This window comes from Stegostoma tigrinum, chromosome 31 (assembly GCF_030684315.1).
Source record: "Stegostoma tigrinum isolate sSteTig4 chromosome 31, sSteTig4.hap1, whole genome shotgun sequence".
In the NCBI taxonomy this organism is placed as follows: Eukaryota; Metazoa; Chordata; class Chondrichthyes; order Orectolobiformes; family Stegostomatidae; genus Stegostoma; species Stegostoma tigrinum.
The window spans coordinates 37,977,935-38,000,098 of record NC_081384.1 but is presented as its reverse complement, the minus strand read 5'-3'; the positions used below and the strand labels follow the sequence as shown (position 1 = coordinate 38,000,098).

Here is a 22,164-nt window from a genome sequence, read left to right as displayed (position 1 = left end):
ATGGTCATTGTCTGGCAGTTGTGTAGCGTGAATGTTGCTTGCCACCATTCACCCCAAGCCTGGGTATTGTGCAACTCTTGTTGCATTTGAATATGGAGTGCTTACCTGTGATAATGGAGAAGGAGGTGTAAGTTACATTTGCAAAGGTCTTGGATTCTAACCTATGGAAGGCTGCATATTAAACCCTTAGCTCCAATAGAGCTGTGGACCAAAAGGTGGCAGAATGGGATAGGACAATCTCTGATCCTTAAATACTTCAATCAGCCTCACGGCACCAGGGACCTGGGTTTGATTCCAGCCTCAGGTGACTGTCTGTGTGGAGTTTGCAAATTTTCCTCATGTCTGCCTGGGTGTCCTCCCACAGTCCAAAGGTGTGCAGGTTAGACGATTGGTCATGGTAAATTGCCCTGTAGTATCCAGGGATGTGCAGGCTGGGCGGGCTAGCCGTGGGAAATGCAGGGTTACGAGGTTAAGGTCGGGGGTTTGGTTCTAGTTGGAATGCTGTTTGGAGGGCTGGTGTGGACTTGTGGGGCTGAATGGTCTCTTTCCACACTGTAGGAATTCTTGTGGTTAGAAGCCATGATATCAAAGGCCTTGGGTGAGGAAGCAGACTATGCCTGCAAAGATTGTGGGAAATAAAGATTATATGGGACACACAGATATTGACGTGTGGGAATTATAATTATAATATGTTTGCTGTCGGAAACTTGAAATAATCTGTAATTCGGCAGGGCAAGCTTTAACTCAAGTGTTAAACCTTCTCTCCATGCATGTGTATGAAAAAAATAATTGTTATCTATTCTCCTGGAGTGTGCTTAATAATTTGTCAAGTTGACCCCTACAACACAACCATCTGCCATGGTAGGATTCAAACCCATGTCCCAGAACACTGACCCAGCAACAATACCACCATGTCACCACCCCGCTTAACTTACCTCCCAGTTGGTAAGCCCTAGGTGTCTAGAAAGGCACTCATGTTTTTCCCTCTTTGATCCTAGCACAGGGTTCCATGACAGAGTACACCTTCATTGGGAGGTGGGAATGGGCTAATGCCAAAGATTGAGTAGATTGCTCTCTCTGGAGAACATCTGCCCCTTATCAGTGACTAGGCGACTATGGATGAAGAGATGAAGAATAAATCACCAGGGAAAGTCACATTTTATGGCGTGTGAAGGGGGTAATCTGACTAAGTCAGTGATGTGAAGACTATCGAAAGGATGGGGTTCACGGTCTACAAGGTCCTTGTCCCATCTTTAAGCATTCCTCATCTATCTCATAGATTCTTACAGGCCTTGAACATTTGGCAGTTATGGAACTCGAGCATCTTATCAATGCTGTCTGATGTCAGACATAGCAATTACTCAATGAAATATGTTCGAAGTTATAAAACATAATCTGAAAAGCGATAATAAATTCAAGGTTCAGGAGGTGTTTACCATGGCTTAAAAGGGTCATTGTTCAAAGGGAATTACACAAGAGGGTGATAGCTACAGTGGGGGCTTACAATGTGAACATGAAAATGTTCTTGCAAGACAATTCCTTCAGCTGTTTTGAAATCGATCCTTAGTTATATCTATTAGTGACTGCTTGTTGCACTTTGCCCTTGATTGTATTTTCACCAATCTTGGAGGTTTTCTTCTTTAAACATTTGTTTCACTTTCCCTTTTCAGGAACAACTAAATGATAAAATAAAAACATTCCTTCATTTAGTTGCAGATCTCTGGAGCAGAAAGAATTTGCCCAATTTTCCTTTGAAAATGATTCATGAATTTGCTTCCACCATCCTTTCAAACAGCACGTTTGAGAATGAAAGACTTGTCCATGTTAAAAACTTTCCTCACCTCCCCTCTTCTTCGTTTGTTAATTGTCTTCAATCCTTGTTCTCTGGTCACCAACTTTGTTGGTTTGTACTCTTTACACTTCTAAAAATTATTTTACAGGATGTCAGTGTCATTAGCAACACCAGCATTTGTTGCCTGTTCCGAGAGGCCTTTGAAAAGGTTGTGGTGAACCTTCTCTTGAATGTCTGCAGTCCTTGTGTTGTAGGTAGATCCATAATAGCAGTAAAAATAGAGTACCAGGATTTTGACCCATTGAAGAAATCACATTATCTTTCCAAGTTTGGTTTGGAGGCAATTTGGAGGTGGTGATACCCTTATCCTTTTGCTGTTCTTATCCATTTAGGTGGTAGAGGTTAAGGGTTTGGAAAGGGCTGTTGAAGGAGACTTGGCCAGCTATTGCAGTACATCTCATAGATGGCACTGTTGCCGTAACATTAGGATGGTAGTGAATGGGCTCCCAATAAAACAGACTGCTTTATCCTGGATGATATTGAGCCTCTCGAGTATTGTTAGAGCTGCACTCATCTGGGCAATTAAGACATGGCAACAGAATTAGGCCATCTGGCCCATCAAATCTGGTCTGCCATTCGATGATGGCTGATATGTTTTTCAGCTCCATTCTCTACTTTCTGCCTGTAACCCTCAGACCTTAAATGAACTCAATGACTTGGCCTTCACAGCCCTTTACAGATTAACCACCCTTTGAAGAAATTCCTCCTCATCTCAGTTCTAGATGGTCACCCTTCATTCTGAGGCTTTGCCCTCAGGTCCTAGTGTCCCTGACTAGTCAAAACATCTTCTCCGTGTCCACTTTATCCAGGCCTCTCAGTATTTAAAATTTCAGACAGATCCTCTTCATCTTTCTAAACTCTGTCAAGCTCACACCCAGAACACTCAACAGCTCCTCATATGACAAGCCTTTAATGCCTGGGATCATTGTTGCAAACATCTTCTGAACTCCCTCCAATGCCAGCACATCCATCCCTAGATATGGTCCCCAAAACTGCTCACACATTCCAAATGCGGTCTAACCTGAGCCTTATACAGCCTCAGCAGTATATCTCTGCTCTTGTATTCTAGCCCTCTTGAAATGAATGCTAACATTACATTTATCTTCCTGACTACCAACTGAGCTTGCATATTGACTTTAAGACAATCTTGAATTAAGACTCTAAGTTTCATTGTACTTCGGATTTTGGAAACTCTTCACCATTTGTTATATGTAAATGATCTGGAGGAAGGTGTAGGTGGTCTGATCAGCAAGTTTGCTGATGACACTAAGATTGGTGGAGTAGCTGATAGTGAAGGGCACTGTCAGAAATTACAGCAGAATATAGATAGACTGGAGAGTTGGGCAGATAAATGGCAGATAGAGTTCAATCTGGGTAAATGTGAGGTGATGCATTTTGGAAGATCAAATTCAAGGGCGAACTATACAGTAAATGGAAAAGTCCTAGGGAAAATTGATGAACAGAGAGATCTGGGTGTTCAGGTCCATTGTTCCCTGAAGGTGACAACGCAGGTCAATAGGGTGGTCAAGAAGGCATATGGCATGCTTTCCTTCATTGGGCGGGGTATTGAGTACAAGAGTTGGCAGGTCATGCTGCAGTTGTACAGGACTTTGGTTCGGCCACATTTGGAGTACTGTGTACAGTTCTGGTCGCCACATTACCAAAAGGATGTGGATGCTTTGGAGAGGGTGCAGAGGAGGTTCACGAGGATGTTGCCTGGTATGGAGGGTGCTAGATATGAAGAGAGGTTGAGTAGATTAGGATTAGCGAGTTTTGAGAAGATTTGTAGCTCAGGTTGAGGTTCTGGATGTGAGTTTGCTCGCTGAGCTGGAAGGTTAGTTTTCAGACGTTTCGTCACCATTCTAGGTAATATCATCAGTGAGCCTCCAACGAAGCGCTGGTGTTATGTCCCGCTTTATATTTATCTGGTTAGGTTTCCTTGCGTTGGTGATGTCATTTCCTGTTCTTTTTCTCAGGGGATGGTAGATTGGCTCCAAATCAATGTGTTTGTTGATGGAGTTCCGGCTGGAATGCCATGCCTCCAGGAATTCTCGTGCATGTCTCTGTTTGGCTTGTCCTAGGATGGATGTGTTGTCCCAATCAAAGTGGTGTCCTTCCTTATCTGTATGTAAGGATACTAGTGATAGTGGGTCATGTTGTTTTGTGGCTAGTTGATGTTCATGTATCCTGGTGGCTAGCTTTCTGCCAGTTTGTCCAATGTAGTGTTTGTCACAGTTCTTGCAAGGTATTTTGTAGATGACGTTCGTTTTATTTGTTGTCTGTATAGGGTCTTTTAAGTTCATTAGCTGCTGTTTTAGTGTGTTGGTGGGTTTGTGGGTTACCCTGATGCCAAGGGGTCCGAGTAGTCTGGCAGTCATTTCGGAAATGTCTTTGATGTAGGGGGGAGTGGTTATGGTTTCTGAGCCCGTTTTGTCTGTTTGTTTGGGTTTGTTGCTGAGAAATCGGCAGACTGTGTTCATAGGGTACCCATTCTTTTTGAATACGCTGTATAGGTGATTTTCCTCTGCTCTGCGTAGTTCCTTTGTGCTGCAGTGTGTGGTGGCTCGTTGGAATAACGTTCTAATGCAGCTTCGTTTGTGGGTGTTGGGATGGTTGCTCCTGTAGTTCAGTATTTGGTCCGTATGTGTTGTTTTCCTGTAGACGCTGGTTTGAAGTTCCCCATTGGCTGTTCGCTCTACTGTGACATCTAGGAATGGCAGTTTGTTGTTTTCCTCCTCTTTTGTGAATGTTATGCCAGTAAGGGTATTATCGATGGTCTTGAAGGTTTCCTCTAATTTGTTTTGATTAGGATTACTTTCATTAGAAAGACGGAGATTGAGAGGGAACCTGATTGAGGTCTACAAAATCATGAGGGGTATAGACAGGGTGGATAGCAAAAAGCTTTTTCCCAGAGTGGAGGATTCAATTGCTAGGGGTCATGAGTTCAAAGTGAGAGGAGGAAAGTTTAAGGGAGACATGTGTGGAAAGTTCTTTACACAGAGGGTGGTGGGCACCTGGAACGCGTTGCTAGCGGAGGTGGTAGAGGCGAGCATGATATCGTCTTTTAAGATATATTTGGACAGGTACATGGATGGGCAGGGAGCAAATGTACGCAGACTGTTAGAAAATAGATGATAGGTTATACAGAGGATCTTGATCGGCGCAGGTTTGGCGGGCTGAAGGGCCTGTTCCTGTGCTGTAGGTTTCTTTGTTTCTTTGTTTCTTTATTTGGAAAATAGTCTATGCTCTTATTCTTCCTACCAAAGTGCATAACCTCATACTTTCCAACATTATAATCCACTTACCTATTCTTTGTCCATTCTTTTCTGATTATCCTCGCCTATCCAAGTCCTATCTTTGAGTCATTTGCAAACTTAGCAACAATTCCCTCAGTTGCTTCATCCAGGTTATTAATGTATAATATAAGTAGTTATGGCCCCAGCACCAATGCCTATGGAAATCCACTGGTCACTGATCACCAGCCTGAAAAAGACCCCTTTATCTCAACTCTCAGCTTTCTGCCAGTTAGCCAACTGTGTATCCATGCCAGTACCTTGTCCCTAACACCATGGGCTCTTATCTTATACAGCAGCCCCCTGTGTGGTACCTTGTCAAAGGCTTGCTAGAAATCCAAATGGATGACATCTACTGGCTCTCCTTTGTCTAATGTGCTTGCTTTCTCCTCAAAGAATTCTAACGAATGAAGAGTATTCTATCATTATCCTAATTGCCCTTTTTGGATTTGGGAAGATGGAACTGAGTTACTCACTTTAGAGTTCCTGACCTTTGACCTAATCTATTGTAAAGCCTCTTAAAAGATTCATCCAGTTATTCTTCTCCTACCTTTTCTCAATGAAGCTGGAGTCTATTGAAAATTGACTCATGCATCATTTGAGGCTACCATATAAACATATAGTGGTAGATTGTGTCCATTCAGAGATGATAAGGATCATGTTTACTCACTCATTGTATTCTAATTCTAAATGCCTCTGGTGATAGAATGGGTTCTAGCCTCAGAGCTTCACATTAGACCTGCAAATATTTTCCTTTCGAGTATATCTCCTCTTGCCTTCTGAAAGTTACAAGTAAATCAGCTTCCATCCTTAGCAATAGCCTGATGTGCCCCTTAGCCCCATAAATCCCCGAGGATTTCTCTTACCTTGGTCATCCACAACATTTTCCAGCAGTCCAATTTCTTTCAAGTGTTTGGGAGTGGATACCGAAAGCGCCATTACATCTCCGATTGCTTCGTGAAAGCCTGGGTTGGCCCCTCCCCTGAAGCTGACTGGTTGGTCCTTGTACTGAAGGTAGTATTCCACATGGCCCATTTCATGATGTACAGTGAAGAGCTGCTCCATAGTGACGGTTGTGCACTGTTTGATTCTAGAGGGCCAGAGGGGGTCATGGTTAAGATAGAGTTTCACCGTAAGGTCTGACAACTGACCAATGGCTCTTGATCACCTCCCAGAACAATTCAAACACTCTGAAGAATCATCATACTGGCCTTGAAAAGTTAACTCTGTCTTTTTTTCTCTACAGGTGCTGAGTTTCTCCAGTACGTTCTGTTTTTATTCTGGAAGAAACTAACTGATTACAACAAAGCAGAGGGTCACCTCCTATTGGTACAAAGGTATGTGTTTTCATTTAATAATGGGGTTCCATAATACCCCAGATACTTTTTACCAATGAATAATTTTGAACTTAGTCATTGTAATATAAGGAATATAGGGGGCTAATTTAGACATAGCAAGATCTCACCAGTACTAAGTAAACAAATGCTCACACATTCCATTGGTTGAGGAGTAGATATTAACCAGGAGACTGGGTAGAGCTTCTCTTTTGCCAATAGATGTGGAAATATTCAACATTCTCCTGAGAAGGTACCTGGTTAGTCTCTAGCTGGTTCCTGGGCCTATACTTGGGAAGGTGCAGCCTATTATTGAGGTTTCAGCCCCCATTATGTGATTAACTATCAGCAATGGGACCTGAATCCACAACATTCAAACTCAGAGGAGAATAACCTAACAGCTTGGCCTTAGACAAAATCCCAGAGCTCCACCTAACCACCAGAATGCTAAAAGGCAAACCAGTTGACTCCCATCCTCCCACCTCAAGCTGCACCTCCATTTCCTACCTTTTAACCTCATCCTGCCCCCTTGGCCTGTCCGTCCTCCCCAGACTGACCTATCCCCTCCCTACCTCCCCACTTACACTCACCTCTACTGGCTCTATCCCTGTCCTTTTAACTTGTCTGTCTCCTCTCCACCTATCTTCTCCTCTATCCAGCTTCGATCCGCCTCTCCCTCGCTCCTTATTTATTTCAGAATCTTGTCCCCCTCCCCCTGTTCTGATGAAGGGTCCAGGCCCAAAACATCAGCTTTTGTTCTCCTAAGATGCTGCTTGGCCTGCTGTGTTCATCCAGCTCCACACTTTGTTATCCTGGGTTTTCTTCATCAAGCACTATGTTCCTCATTCTTTTTAATCATCTTCACATTCTACAAAGCTAAGAACTGACCTGAAATCTTTCCGGTTGTAGAAGTCCCATGCAGAAGCATGGCAGACAACATCCCTCCCATCACTGGGTTTCTTGAGCATTGAATAATCCCAGAATTCCTGTGGCATCTTGATGAGTCCAAGAGAAGTGAAGAAATTCTCTGAGACTCGGAACATGTGAGTGACATTCCAGTTCTGTAAGATAATGTTGTGGAAGTTCAATGAAATGTCACTCCCCAGGACAACTGCAACACCATATTGTGACCTTCATTGAGCCATTACCCAAATATTTTCTGACCTCAAAGTAAATTGCTTTACTCAGATTTTTTTGTTTCCAGAAGGGAGCACAGAGCTGGTAAAATGACTGTTTTGAGAGAAAATGCCTTAGATCGTCAACATTTTATTTTGGGCCTTTGGTGTTGGGATTGGGGTGTTAGCAGGAGTCAAGCCCACCACTTCAACAAAGAGTTGTGAGGCACCCTCAGCCTCGAGGAACCGGGGGTTTTGGGAATGGGGTTCGGGATGGAGTGGGTCAGGTACGGAGGCAGCCAACAGACGTAACAGGCCTTGCCACAGCAGCAATTTATATATTATATAGATACAGTGATGTGTTCCTTTTAAAAGATGCTGCAGCTAAAAACACATCAGATGACATAACATTCGATATGGTATAGATATTGTATTTGATAAGGTTATAGAAATTGGATCTGATGAGATATCTCTGATGGAGGAATATGGCACCAAATGATAGAAACTGGATGGAGTGCTTTAACTATTTCATAGACACAAGATATTATCATTTTCAAACATGTGATATATATTGGCACGCTCTGGTGCTATAATTTAATTAGAAGGTACAGTATATTATACTGTATGCAAATATTACTTGATTATCTGTTACAGATGAAGTGATAGTGAGTTGGATATGTAACAGGTACCAGCTTAGCCTGGTGCGGTTCTGTTCAAAGTTTACAATGATATGTTTAACCTTGGTTCTAACTGTTTATTGTACTACCAGGTTTTGCAGGAAAAATTAGTTGGGATTTTGGAACGTTGCGTGGATGTTTTTGTCTCTACCATCAAACCTTTGCAGAGAATTAACCTCTTGTACTTTCTTGTTTGAGATCCTGGTGGGAAATTCAAATCTGCAAACAGCAACATTTCCGGATCACAGAACCAAACAGAACACCAACTCACCTTCTTAACCATTACATCAGTGACATCTATGTTGCCTTTACCTGGGAATGGAATCACCAGGCCATAGATGTTGTTCCATTGCTGAGCCCACATGTTACCTGAAAGGAGGAGGAAGAGCATGAATGGACCTATGTTGTTCACAACAACAATATGAATGCCTATAGAACTTTCTGCATGGTGAGATAGATCACAGTGCTTCATAGGATTATAATCAGATATATTAAATCAGAGGAAATAAGGGAAATATTTGGACAGGTGAACAAAAATGTATTTTTAATGAAGAGATAGTATTTCTGCTGTTTGGGATTTCTCAGGTACAGTCTCTAAATTAGAGCCAAAATGTTCAAATTAGGGCTTGCATCTGAAGGTTCTAAAGAATGTAGCTGCTGAGACATTGGAGGGGGTCAGCAAAATTTTCCAATACTGCCTATGTCCTGCAAAGACCCTTGCAGTTTGGAAGATGGCATATGCGACAACATAATTCAAGGAAGAAGAAAGGCAAAACAAATAGGAAACTACAGGTTGCTTATTCTGACATCAGTTGTCAGAAAAATACTAGAATCTATTCCCCAAGAAGTAGTCAGTAAGAGGACGCTTGAAAAATTATGATATCATTAGGCAGAGTCAACATGGTTCTATGAATAGGACATCGTGTTTGACAAATATCTTAGACAGTCTTTGAGGATTCTGTTTTGCAGTAGATAAAGGGGAGACAGTAGATATTAAAGTGTGGAGCTGGATGTACACAGCAGGCTAAGCAGCATCTTAGGAGCACAAAAGCTGATGTTTCGGGCCTAGACCCGGGTCTAGGAAACATCAGCTTTTCTGCTCCTAAGATGCTGCTTGGCCTGCTGTGCTCTTCCAGCTCTACACTTTGTTATCTTGGATTCTCCAATATCTGCAGTTCCCATTATCTCTATCCCCAGTAGATATTAATATGTTGGATTTCCAAAAGGCATTCAATAAGATGTAACATAGAATTAGTCGATTTCCAGTTAGGTGGACTGTTATCAAGGGGTGCCATATAGATCAGTGCTGAAGCTTTAGCTATTTGATTTGATTTTCGATTTGACTCATTATTATTACATGTACCTAAGTACAATGAAAACTTTTGTTTTGCACACAGTACAGGCAGACCATACCATACAAAGTGAATTAGAGTAATAGGACAGAGCGAGGAATACAATTTTGTGGCTGCACAGAAGGTGGCCAGACTGTGAGAGCAACATTAAATTTAAAAACTGAGAGGTCCATTCAGAATTTTGCATGTCATATTGATGGCTTAGATGGAATGATGGAATGTTATGTGTCCAAGTTTGGTGACAGTACAAAACCAAATGGGAAAGAAAGTGGCATCAAGGGCACAGAAGACCTCAATTTTTTTAGGAGCAAAAACAAAGTTGCTGGAAAAACTCAGCAGGTCTGGCAGCAGCTGTGAAGGAGAAAACAGAGTTAACGTTTCGGGTCCAGTGAACCTTCCTCAGAACAGTCGGAACAAAGACTCAGAGAGCACTTTATGGAGCACCAATGCTCGGTTTGTGACCAACGACAACAGCTCCCAGTCACGAGCCGCTTCAACTCTCCCTCCCACTCCCTGGATGACATGTCCATCCTGGGCCTCCTCCAGTGTCACAATGATACCACCTGGAAACTAAAGGAACAGCACCTCATATTCCGCCATGGAAGCCTACAACCCAATGGTCTCAATGTGGACAAAATCTCCCCGCCCACAACCTCATACCTAGGCCAGCCCTCCCCTTATCCCCTACTACTTGACCTGTCCATCTTCTCTCCCACTGATCTGCTCCTTCCACCTCACTGACCAATCCCCATCCCCACTTCCTACCTACACACACCTTTACTAGCTTCAACCCCACCTCCTTGACCTGTCACTCTTCTCTCTCACCTATCTGCTCCACTATCTACCTGCTATCACTGCCCTCCCCCATTTACTTTGGAGCACCGTTCCCCTCCCCTATTTCAGAAGAAGGACCCATCCCGAAACGTCAGCTTTGCTGCTCCTGTTATGCTGCCTGGCCTAAAGATTGAACTGATATGGGAGGCTCTGGTTTCCTCCCACAGTCCCAAGATGTGTAGGTTGGGGGGATTGGCCGTGCTAAGTTACCCATAGCATGTGCAGGATAGGTGGATGGGCCATGGGATATGCAGGATTACAGGGATATGGTAGGGGAAGGGGTCTGAGTAGCATGTTTTTGCAGGGTAGACGTGGACACTTTGGCACCCTTCCACACTGGAGGGATTTTATGATAAGCACTGCAACTTAGAAGAATGAGAGGGGATCTAGAATATACACACTCCTGAAGGCACTTGACCAAGTGAGTATTGAAAGAATCTTTTCTGTTGAAAGGGCATGAGTCTGAGAAACTCTCTGCTTTGGACGGTGGTGAAAGCAAAGGCAGAGATAAATAGGTTCTTAACTAACAAAAGAGTCAAAGACTATTGGGGTTAGATGGGAATGTGGGCTTGAGGACATAATCAGAATAGCCTGGATCTTACAAAACGGTGGAATAGGTTTGAGCGGGGAATGATGATCTCTACTTCAAAATCGTACATTTGCATTATGGTGAAAATAAAAGGGGATTTCATTAAAGTAGGTTTTTGGAAGAATGTGCCGCAGAGTAGTTGCTGAAAGGTTGTTTCCCTCAGCTGGACTCCTTCCTCCACTGGGATACCATATTTAGACAATTTATACAATGCTATTTCTTTCGCCTTTGGTTCAGGAACTCCCTACTTACACAACCCATGCCCTCTACATTTTCCAAAACTTTCAATTCCCTGTTCCCCAACATCGTCATCTTGGACGTACAGTCCCTGTACACCTGTGTTTCCCACATGGAGAGCTTAAAAGTCTTTTGCTTCTTCCTCTCCTATAGGCCCAAACAGACACCCTCCAATGAAACTGTCATTCACTTAGCTGAACTAGTCCTCACTCTGAACAATTTTTCCTTCCATTCCACCCACTCCCTACAAACCAAAGGGGTGGTCATGGGCACCTGCATTGGCCCGAGCTAATCCTGCCTCTTTGTAGGATTCGCAGAACTGCCCCTCTTCAACAACTACACCAGTACCATTCCTCACCTTTTTCTCCACTACATTGATGACTGTATCAGCACTGCGTCATGCTCCCGTGAGGAGCTTGAGCAGTTCATCAACTTTGCCAACACCTTCCACCGTGCCCTCAAACTCACCTGGACCATTTCTGACACTTTCTTCCCCGACCTGGACCTCTCCGTCCCCATTTCCAGAGGTTGATTCACCACTGACATCCATTTCAAACCCACTGACTCCCACAACTACCTTAACTACACCTTCTCTCACCCTCCCTTCTGCAAAAATGCTATCCCATACTCTTAATTCTCCCACCTCCACTGCATCTGCTCCCGGGATGAGGCATTCTACTCCAGGATATCCCAGATATCCTCCTACTTTAGAGGCTGTAGTTTCCCCTCCTCTGTAATTAAGGATGCCCTCAACTACATCTCCTTCATTTCCCACACATCTGCCCTCAAACCCCCTCCACCCAACAACAATAAAGACAGAGTCCCGTTAGTCCTCACATACCCTCCAACAAACCTCCAAATCCATCACATCGTTCTCCAACGTTTCCAACGCCTACAATCAGGCCCCACCAGCAAAAACGTATTTCCTTCCCCACCACTGTCCACCATCTGCAGGGACTGTTCATGCCATGGCACCCTCGTCAGCTTTACACTCCCCACCAAATCCTCCACACATCCAGTACCCTTTTCTGCAACCGCAAGAGGTGCAAAACCTGCCCCTACACCTCCCCTCTCACCTCTGTCCAAGGCCTCAAACAATCCTTCCCAATCTGGCGGAGATTCACCTGCACTTCATCCAACCTGATCTACTGTATCCATTGCTCCCGATGTGGCCTCCTCTACATCATGGGGAACAGACGCAAATTCAGGGACCAGTTTGTGGGCCAACTGCACGAACCAACCTGAACTTCCTGTTATCATCCATTTTCACTCCCCCTCCCACTCCCCGGCTGACATGTCCATCCTTGGCCTCATCCATTCTAAGAGTATCAATATACACTTGACCTTTCGGCTTGGAAGCTTACAGCCCAATGGCTTTGATATTGACTTCGCCAGCTTCAAAGTCCTCAGCCTTATTCCATGTCTAGCCCCTTCCCTCTTGACCTGACCTAACCTGTCCATCTTCCTACTCACTTATTTGCTCCACCATTCCCACAGACCAACCACAACAAACCCCTACCTGCATCCACCTATTATCATCTCAATTACCCTTCCACCAGCCCCACCCCCATTCCTCTATTTATGTTTCGGCTCCCCTCTCCCTCCCAAGTCCAGATGAAGTGTTTCATTGACTTCCCTGAAACATTGACTTCCCTACTCCTCAGATGCTGTCTGACCTGCTGTGCTTTTCCAGCCTCACACCTATAGACTCTGGCTTCCAGCATCTGCAGCCTTTCTTGTCTCTTATAATTTTATGCATCGACTTTCAATTCAACAGCAGTATTTTGCCCTTTAATACTTTTCCAGGTTGTGGCTCAGAGCTCCTTTCTTTTCTTAATGCTTCGTCTCTGGGGCTTCTAAGCAATTGGAAGGTTTGCTTAAACTTCAGATCAATTCAGAAGGGATCTTCGTTTCTGAAGAAGGGTCCAGACCTGAAATGTTAGCTTTCCTGCTCCTCTGATACTGCTTGGCCTGCTGTGTTCATCCAGCTCCACAACTTGTTATCTCATGTGAAATATTTAAATTTGTTACCAATTACCCAATAGATGTGCAGGTATTGGTCCTTTCAGATTGATGTATTTGGGTCCGTATCTCTGATATAACTTCCTCCTCACAAAGGCATGAAGGTTATTGTACAGTGGTTTGAGCTGGTCATAGATCTTCTCGAGGTCATCTGCAAATGTTGGTGAATCATACCATGATCTCCAGTATTCTCCTGTGTCTTTAAACCCTGCAAACAAAGCCAATTGAGTGTCACTGCAAGGCTGAGCATGGTTTCATACCACAAGAACAATTTGCATTTATACAATGCTATTCACTTAATTTAAATTCTCCAAAATGTTTTAAGGGACAGTCAGCATGTTGACAATGAGCAACATGAAGAGGTAATAGCACGGGTAAGCAAAACTTAGGCGGAGAGGTTGTTATTAATAGAGTCTTCTTAAAAGAGGACAGGGAGAGGGGTGAAAAATTTTAGGATGGGAATCCAGAGCCTGTACAAGAAGCAGAATGATTTAAATTAGCGTTGAACATGTTTATCATTTAAAACAATGAAATGGATGGACGAGCCCTGACTTTTCCTACAATAGATGATGCCTCTGTTGCAGAGAAAGTTGTTGGAAATGGTCCGGAATCCCAAGCCATGTCCCTGAAGCTGGCATTTTTCGTTCTCATGGGGGCAGAATTGGAGGTGATCCATAGTTCACCGTTCTTGGATATGGTGGGTCATATAGATGAATTGATAACTCCACTGAAGTAGGATTTGGGAATTCCTGGTATCTTTAATCTGGATTGTGGAGATTAAATCACATTATTAGAGTTGGATTGTTCCCAGTGTACTTATTTTTTGTGGGCAGGGAGCCTCTTTGGACAGCTGAGGTACATATCCCCGTTGATGTGATCCTGGGACACTTTTGGAGTGCACTTACAGATCAATTTTGCGGAGGTGAGTCAGGTAGCCTTTGAAGGAAGGGGTCAGATGCCCTATGAGACTACTAATTAGGCAGTAGATTATGTGTCAAAGGTTCATATAACCTTTGGGACTGTCCAAGTTGTCAAATCTGCTAACAAATGTTGACTGTCAAAAAGTGTCAATAAATGTTCAGAAGTGTCAAAATGTTTATTTGTGAATGACAGTGATTCTTCAATATAGTGTGGTCCAAAAAATAGAAATTTAAATAACAGAAGTATTTTTTTTTCTCCTTTGGGTAGTTGTGAATGCTCAATGAGTTGGTACAGTAAGTAGAGGAGGAAAGCGTGAGGAGTAGAGGTAAGCACTAACTTGGCATTGGAATGTAGGATCCATGAGGGATTGGTAGAAGAAATGAGGTTTCATGTATTAGCATGGGTTGGTCATGGGCAGTGTGTGGGGCTGAGGAGGATGGAAGGAATCTAAGAGTTGAGGGATGGAAGAATGTTTCATATTAGTCACCTTTCAGAGAAGGAAGGCACTCCATTGGGATACTTTTGCAGGAGTCTGTACCCTTTCAATTTAGGTAATAGTGTGCTTGTGCATGAAGATTACATAAAGTCATAAGAGGATTGGCAAAATTGAAACTGTCCAAATAAATGAGAGAAGTTAAAATTCAATGCTGGCTATTTCAAAGTATCTAGGATTGTGCTTTGCAAGACAAATTTCTTTTGATAGTTTCCGGAAAGGAGTGTCTCTCCAGCTGCTATTGAATGGAAATAATCTTTGACATGATGGATGGAGTACATGAGTTAATTTTTTTTCTTTGTAAGTTATTGAGTACCGAAGTGAAATGTTTGTTTCTATAAGGGTTTCATTGAAGCAATTCCAATCTATTGGATCTTTTAAAATAAAGTGAATGCTTTTGTGTTTGCATAGAGACATCACCAATAAACTTATAATGTTGCTTTATGTCAGGAAGCCCCATGAGTATGTCCATGCTGGATTATAGGTGAAAAGCAATGGAAGGGAAAAGAAAAGTGTGGTTGGTAGAGTGTGTGAGTTGGCACTGAGTTGAAACAGAGACTTCAAAGGGTCATGGAGATGATTTGCAGCATTTGGATATGAGAGGCATGGAAGCTGGATAGATTGGAATGGGTGTATATGCACCATGGAGTGTGAATAAATGCACATAGTCTGGTCTAGTTTTAAAAAAAATATAGCACTTGCAATAAGGAGCCACCTTGGATCCATTATTTTCAGTGTGACTACAATGGATTTTATCAGGCTGTTTCTGGGACATAGTCAACTTGATTTGACTGTCACGTGAGATCCATGTCATTTTGGGTTAAGTCACTTACCATCCATTTGAGAAGCTTTGTTACTCATTTTCACAAATTCTGTGTATTTGTCTCTTAGTGGATTTCCTGCAGAATTGTGCCAACCTTCCCAGGCATACAGCAGCTTTTTGTAACTCCGAGATGTTGCCAATTGATCCACAAGATCTGGAACACCACAGACATGTAGTTAGAGCATTTAGAGGATGTCAGAAGACAGAGACATACATCAAAGTCACAATGCTTGCATTGGAGAAAGAAATCCTCCCTCATTCAGGCAATCAATGTCCATTCACATACTTCTAGGGCAAGTACAGCACAGATTAGATAGAATATAAAGTTCACCATTTAATGTCCCATCAAACACTCCTCAGGGCAGGTAGAGCACATTTTTTTTGTATTAATTCCTTTTATTCATTCATGAGATGTAGGTATCTGGGTGTGTCTGGGACAGCATTTATTACCCATCCTTTGAGATGACCTTGAGAAGGTGGTTGTGAGCTGCCTTCTTCAATGGCTGCAGTCATGATGAAGTAGATACATCACAATGCTGGGACGGACAAAGTTCTGGGATTTTCAAGCCAGAAATGTTGAAGGAATAGTATTATGTTTCCAAGTCAGGATAATGAATGACATTGGAGGGAACCTAGCTGGTGGTGACATTCCCATTTATCTACTGTCCTTGTTTCTCGAGGTAGCCATGGATTTAAACAGAGTATTACCTGAGTCTCTGGGTTATCAGTCCTCTTACTATACCGCTACACCCACACCTTCTCCTGACAGTGTTAGAACAGTATCTCCATACACTGTTCCCATCAAGCACTCCCTGAACAGGTCCAGAAAGGGACTTCATACAAAGTTAAACTCTCTACACTGTGCCCATCAAACAATCTCAGGACTTGGATAGCAGGGGCTTTTTATTGATTTATTTTTGGGATGTGGGTGTTGCTGGCCGGCCAGAGTTTATTGCGCAACTCTAGTTCCCCTTGAGAAGGTGGTGGTGAGCTGCCTTCTTGAATCACTGCAGCCCTCCTGCTGTTGGTTGACCCAGGATTTTGACCCAGCCACAGTGAAGGAACAGCGATATATTTCCAAGTTGGAGGGGAACTTGGAAGTGGTGGTGTTCCCATGTATCTGCTGTTTTTGTCCTTCCAGATGGAAGTGATTGTGGGTTTGGAAGGTGCTGTCTGAGGATCTTTGGTGAATTTCTGCAGTGCATTTTGTAGAAAGTACACACTGCTGCTATGGAGCTTTGGTACTACAGGAAATGGATGCTTGTGGATATAGTGATAATCAAACATGCTCCTCTGTCCTGGATGGTGTCAATGCTTCTTGAGTGTTGTTAGAGTTGCACCCATCCAGGCAAGTGGGGAATATTCCATCACACTCCTGACTTGTGCCTTGTAGGTTGTGGACAGGCTTTGAGGAGCCAGGAGGTGAGTTACGTGTCACAATATTCCCAGCTTCTGGCCTATTCTTGTAGGCACTGTGTTTACGTGGTGAGTCCAGTTGAGCTTCTGGTCAATGATAACCCTCAGGATGTTGATGGTGGGGCATTCAGTGATGGTAACACCATTGAATGTCAAGGGGCGGTGATTAGATTGTCTCTTATTCGTGATGGTCATAGCATTTGTGTGGCAAGAATGTCACTTGCCACTTGTCAGCCCAAGCCTGGATATTGCCCAGATCCTTTGTACATGGTCTGCTTCAGTATCTGAGGAGTCGCAAATGATGCTGAACATTGTGCAATCAGCAGCGAAAATCTCCACTTCTGACTTTATGATGGAGGGAAGGTGAAGCAGCTGAAGCTAGTTGGGCTGAGGACACTACCCTGAAGAACTCCTGTAGAGATGTCCTGGAGCTGAGATGATTGACCTCCAATAACCACAATTATTTTTGTATGTGTCAGGTATGACTCTAACCACAGCAGAGTTTGTCTCCTGATACCCATTGATTCCAGTTTTGCTGGGGTTCCTTGATGCCACACCCAGTCGAATGCAGCCTTGATATCAAGGATGATCAGTCTCACCTCTCCTCTGGAATTCAGCTCTTTTGTCCATGTTTGGACTAAGGCTGTAATAAGGCCAGGAGCTGAGCAGCCCTGGTGGAACTCAAACAGGCCGTCACTGAGCAGGTTATTTCTCAGCAGGTGCTGCTTGCTAGCGCTGTTACTGACACCTTCCATCACTTTCCTGATGATCGAGAGTAGGCTGATGGGTCGGTAATTGGCCGGATTGGATTTGTCCTTCCTTTTATGTACAGGACATACTTGGGAAATTTTCCACATTGCTGCACAGATGCCAGTATTGTAACTGCACTGGAACAGCTTGGCCAGGGAAACAGCAAGTTTGAGAGCACAAGTCTTCAGTACTATTACCAAAATGTTGTCAGGGGCCATAGCCTTTGCAGTATTCAGTGTCTCCAACCGCTTCTTGATATCACGTGGAGTGATATCAAACCAGCCTCACCATTCTAGATCATGGCTGAGCATCTATCTCCTCAATCAGCTGCCTCCCTAAATCTCCATGTCACTTGATGTCTTTAGACTCCAGAAATCTTTAGAGATTCGTTATTATCCTGTCTATATTTTTTCCCACCAATACTATGCCTATTTGGAAAAGCATAGCTTGATTAAAGGGAGTCAGCATGGCTTTGTGAGGGGCAGGTCATGCCTTACAAATCTTATTGAGTTCTTTGAGGAAGTCACGAGACAGGTTGACGAGGTTTCGAGCAGTGAATGTGGTGTACATGGGCTTCAGCAAGGCATTTGATAAGGTTCCCCACGGCAGGCTCATTCATAAAGTCAGGAGGTATGGGATACAGGTTGATTTGGCTGTCTGGATTCAGAATTGGTTGGCTGACGGGAGGCAGAGAGTGGTTGTAGATGGTAAGTATTCTGCCTGGAGGTCAATGCTGAGTGGTGTCCCGCATGGGCTCTGTTCTTGGGCCTCTGCTCTTTGTATTTTTTATAAATGACTTGGATGAGGAGGTTGAGGGGTGGGTTAGTATGTTTGCTGATGACACAAAGGTTGGAGGTGCCGTTGATAGTATCGAGGGCTATTGCAGGCTTCAGCGAGACATTGACAGAATGCAGAGCTGGGCTGAGAAATGGCAGATGGAGTTCAACCTGGATAAATGCGAAGTGATGCATTTTGGAAGGTCGAACTTAAATGCTGAATATAGGATTAAAGGCAGGATTCTTGGCAGTGTGGAGGAACAGCGGGATCTTGGTGTTCAAGTGCATAGCTCCCTCAAAGTTGCCACCCAGGTGGATAAGGTTGTTAAGAAAGCATATGGTGTTTTGGCTTTCATTAACTGGGGGATCGAGTTTAAGAGCCACGAGATTATGTTGCAGGTCTACAAAACCCTGGTGAGACCACACTTGGAATATTGTGTCCAGTTTTGGTCGCCCTATTATAGGAAAGATGTGGAGGCTTTGGAGAGGGTGCAAAGGAGGTTTACCAGGATGCTGCCTCGACTGGAGGGCTTATGTTACGAGGAGAGGTTGACTGAGCTCGGACTTTTCTCTCTAGAGAGAAGGAGGAAGAGAGGTGACCTGATTGAGGTGTACAAGGTAATGAGAGGCATGGATAGAGTCGATAGCCAGAGACTTTTCCCCAGGGCAGGATTGACTGCCACGAGGGGTCATAGTTTTAAGGTGTTAGGAGGAAGGTGAGTTGTGAGCGCATGGAATAGTTTGCCAGTGGTAGTCGTGGAAGCAGAGTCATTGGTGACATTTAAGCGACTGCTGGACATGCACGTGGACACAGTGAATTGAGGGGAATGTAGGTTAGTTTATTTTATTTTTGGATTAGGATTACTCCACAGCACAACATCGCCTGTACTGTGCTGTACTTTTCTATGTTCTATGTTCTATGTTCTAAATCTATTGATTTATATCTGAAACCTGCTTGATGGTTCAGCTTCTGGAGACTTCTGCAGTAGAGAATTCCAAAGATTCACCATTGTCCTGTGTTAACAAATTCCTCTTCACGTGAATCTGAAACAGCCTAACTCTTTAGCTTAAAAATGACTCCTGGTTTAACTCTCACCAGCCAAAGGGACACCTTATCTACTTCCCTGATAATAAGGTGTAGAGCTGGATGAACACAGCAGGCCAAGCAGCATCAGAGGAGCAGGAAGGCTGATGTTTTGGGCCTAGACCCTTCTTCAGAAACTTCCTTATCTCCTTCTTTCCTGCTATGTCTTGTTAGAATTTGGTAAGTTTCAAATGTGATTATCTTTCAATCTTTGAACTTCTGGACAATCTAGGTCCAGATTCCTCAACCTTCTCTCATAAAGCAATTTCACTATTCCAGGGATTAATCTGATGTACCTCTCTTGCATTCTCTTTTGCTATCTTCCTTAGACAAGGAGATCAAAACTATATATAATGCCAAAGGTTATGTATAAGCAAAGCTGTAAACAATTGAAGTTTTGCCTTGTCTTTAAATCCCTTGCAATGAATTACAACATTGTGTTTGACTTCCTAATGCTCGCTGCATATTCATGGAAACCTTTGGCAACTCATCAACAAGGACAACCAAACCCCTCTGGATGCCTATACTTCCCAACCTGTCACCAAAAAAGAAATATTTTGAATTCTGTTATTTCTACTATAGTGAATAACTTCACACGTATTTACGTTGTATTCCACCTACCCATGTCTTGGTCCATTCACTTAGCCTGTCTAAGTCTTCTTGGAGGCTCCTTGCATCATCTTAACAAGAATGGAGGCTACCTACTCTTTTACAGAATGGCCATGTGCTCCATCGAGTCAATGTGATCCAAGGATGGAAAAAAGCTCATCCAGAAACAGGATGGATGCTTACTTTCCCAGCTAATTTATTGCTTTCAGCAAATTTGGAAATATTACAACTGATCTCCACATACAAATCTTTGAGAAATTGTGAAGGGCTGTGAGCCTAGCTCTCACTCTTGGGGTATTTCACTATTCGCAGCCTTCCATTTGAGAATGATTCATTCACCCTGTCTGCTTTCAGTCTGTTAATTATTTCCCAAATTCATACTAATACCTTTCCAGTAATCCCATACACTTTAATTTTATTTGCCAACTTCGTGTGTGGGACCTAATCAAAAACAGTCTGAAATTGTAAATACACCACATCCATTTATATTCCCTTACCAATGCTGCAAGTAATGCCTTCAAGAAGCCAAAACCTTTCTAACACTCACCCTGTTATAGGAAGGATATTGTTAAGCTGTGATATGGAGATGCCAGTTTTGAACTGGGGTGGACAAGACCAGAAATCACATGACACCAGGTTATAGTCCAATGGACAAATTGTGAAGCTGGATGACCACAGCAGGCCAAGCAGCATCTCAGGAGCACAAAAGCTGATGTTTCGGGCCTAGGCCCTTCATCAGAGAGGGGGATGGGGAGAGGGTTCTGGAATAAATAGGGAGGGAGGGAAAGGCGGACAGAAAATGGAGAGAAAAGAAGATAGGTGGAGAGGAGAGTATAGTTAGGGAGGTAGGGAGGGGATAGGTCAGTCCAGGGAAGATGGACAGGTCAAGGGGGCGGCATGAGGTTAGTAGGTAGGGAATGGAGGTGTGGCTTGAGGTGGGAGGAGGGGATAGGTGAGAGGAAGAACAGGTTAGGCAGGCGGGGATGAGCTGGGCTGGTTTACTGATGCAGTGGGGGAAGGGGAGATTTTGAAGCTGGTGAAGTCCACATTGATACCATTGGGCTGCAGGGTTCCCAAGTGGAATATGTGTTGCTGTTCCTGCAAACTTCGGGTGGCATCATTGTGGCACTGCAGGAGGCCCATGATGAACATGTCGTCTGAGGAATGGGAGGGGCAGTTAAAATGGTTTGCGACTGGGAGGCGCAGTTGTTTATTGCGAACCGAGCGGAGGTTTTCTGCAAAGCGGTCTCGAAGCCTCTGCTTGGTTTCCCCAATGTAGAGAAAACCACACCGGGTACAGTGGATAGAGTATACCACATAGGCAGATGTGCAGGTGAACATCAACTGCCTCAACCTCTCCACCCCTCTCACCCACTCAAACCTCTCCCCCGCAGAACGGGCAGCCCTCTGCTCCCTCTGCTCCAACCCAAACCTCACCATCAAACCCGGCAGACAAGGGAGGCACAGTTGTAGTATGGCGCACTGTCCTCTACATTGCCGAGACCAAACGCTAACTTTCTGTCACCTCCTCCGACTGCCCCTGGATCATGACCCCACCCCCGAGCACCAAACCAACAACTCCAACACCATCCATGACCTCATCACCTCAGGGGACCTCCCGCCCACAGCCTCCAACCTTATCGTTCCCCAACCCTGCATGTCCCGTTTCTATCTCCTTCCCAAAATCCACAAACCTGCCTGCCCTGGTCGACCCATTGTCTCCGCCAGTTCCTGCCCCACCGAACTCCTCTCCACCTATCTGGACTCCATTTTCTCCCCTTCGGTCCAGGAACTCCCTACCTACGTCTGTGACACCACCCACGCCCTAGACCTCCTCCAGAACTTCCAATTCCCTGGTCCCCAACACCTCATTTTCACCATGGACATCCAGTCCCTATACACCTGTATTCCTCATGCAGATGGCCTCAAGGCCCTCCACTTCTTTCTGTCCCGCAAGCCCGACCAGTCCCCCTCCACCGACACCCTC

The 22,164-nt window shown here is 44.0% G+C and overlaps 1 protein-coding gene across 1 annotated transcript in view; it reads right to left on the bottom strand.

Annotated features, from left to right (window-relative positions):
* ace (angiotensin I converting enzyme (peptidyl-dipeptidase A) 1) overlaps positions 1–22,164 on the bottom strand; it is a 135,852-nt gene that overhangs the window by 63,403 nt on the left and 50,285 nt on the right. The window contains exons 4-8 of the mRNA XM_059638649.1: positions 15,553–15,696; positions 13,322–13,513; positions 8,543–8,640; positions 7,368–7,540; positions 6,012–6,235 (exon numbers count right to left, since the gene is read on the bottom strand). Coding sequence (XP_059494632.1) covers positions 6,012–6,235; positions 7,368–7,540; positions 8,543–8,640; positions 13,322–13,513; positions 15,553–15,696 — 831 coding nt within the window. The remainder of the gene's footprint in view (positions 1–6,011; positions 6,236–7,367; positions 7,541–8,542; positions 8,641–13,321; positions 13,514–15,552; positions 15,697–22,164) is intronic.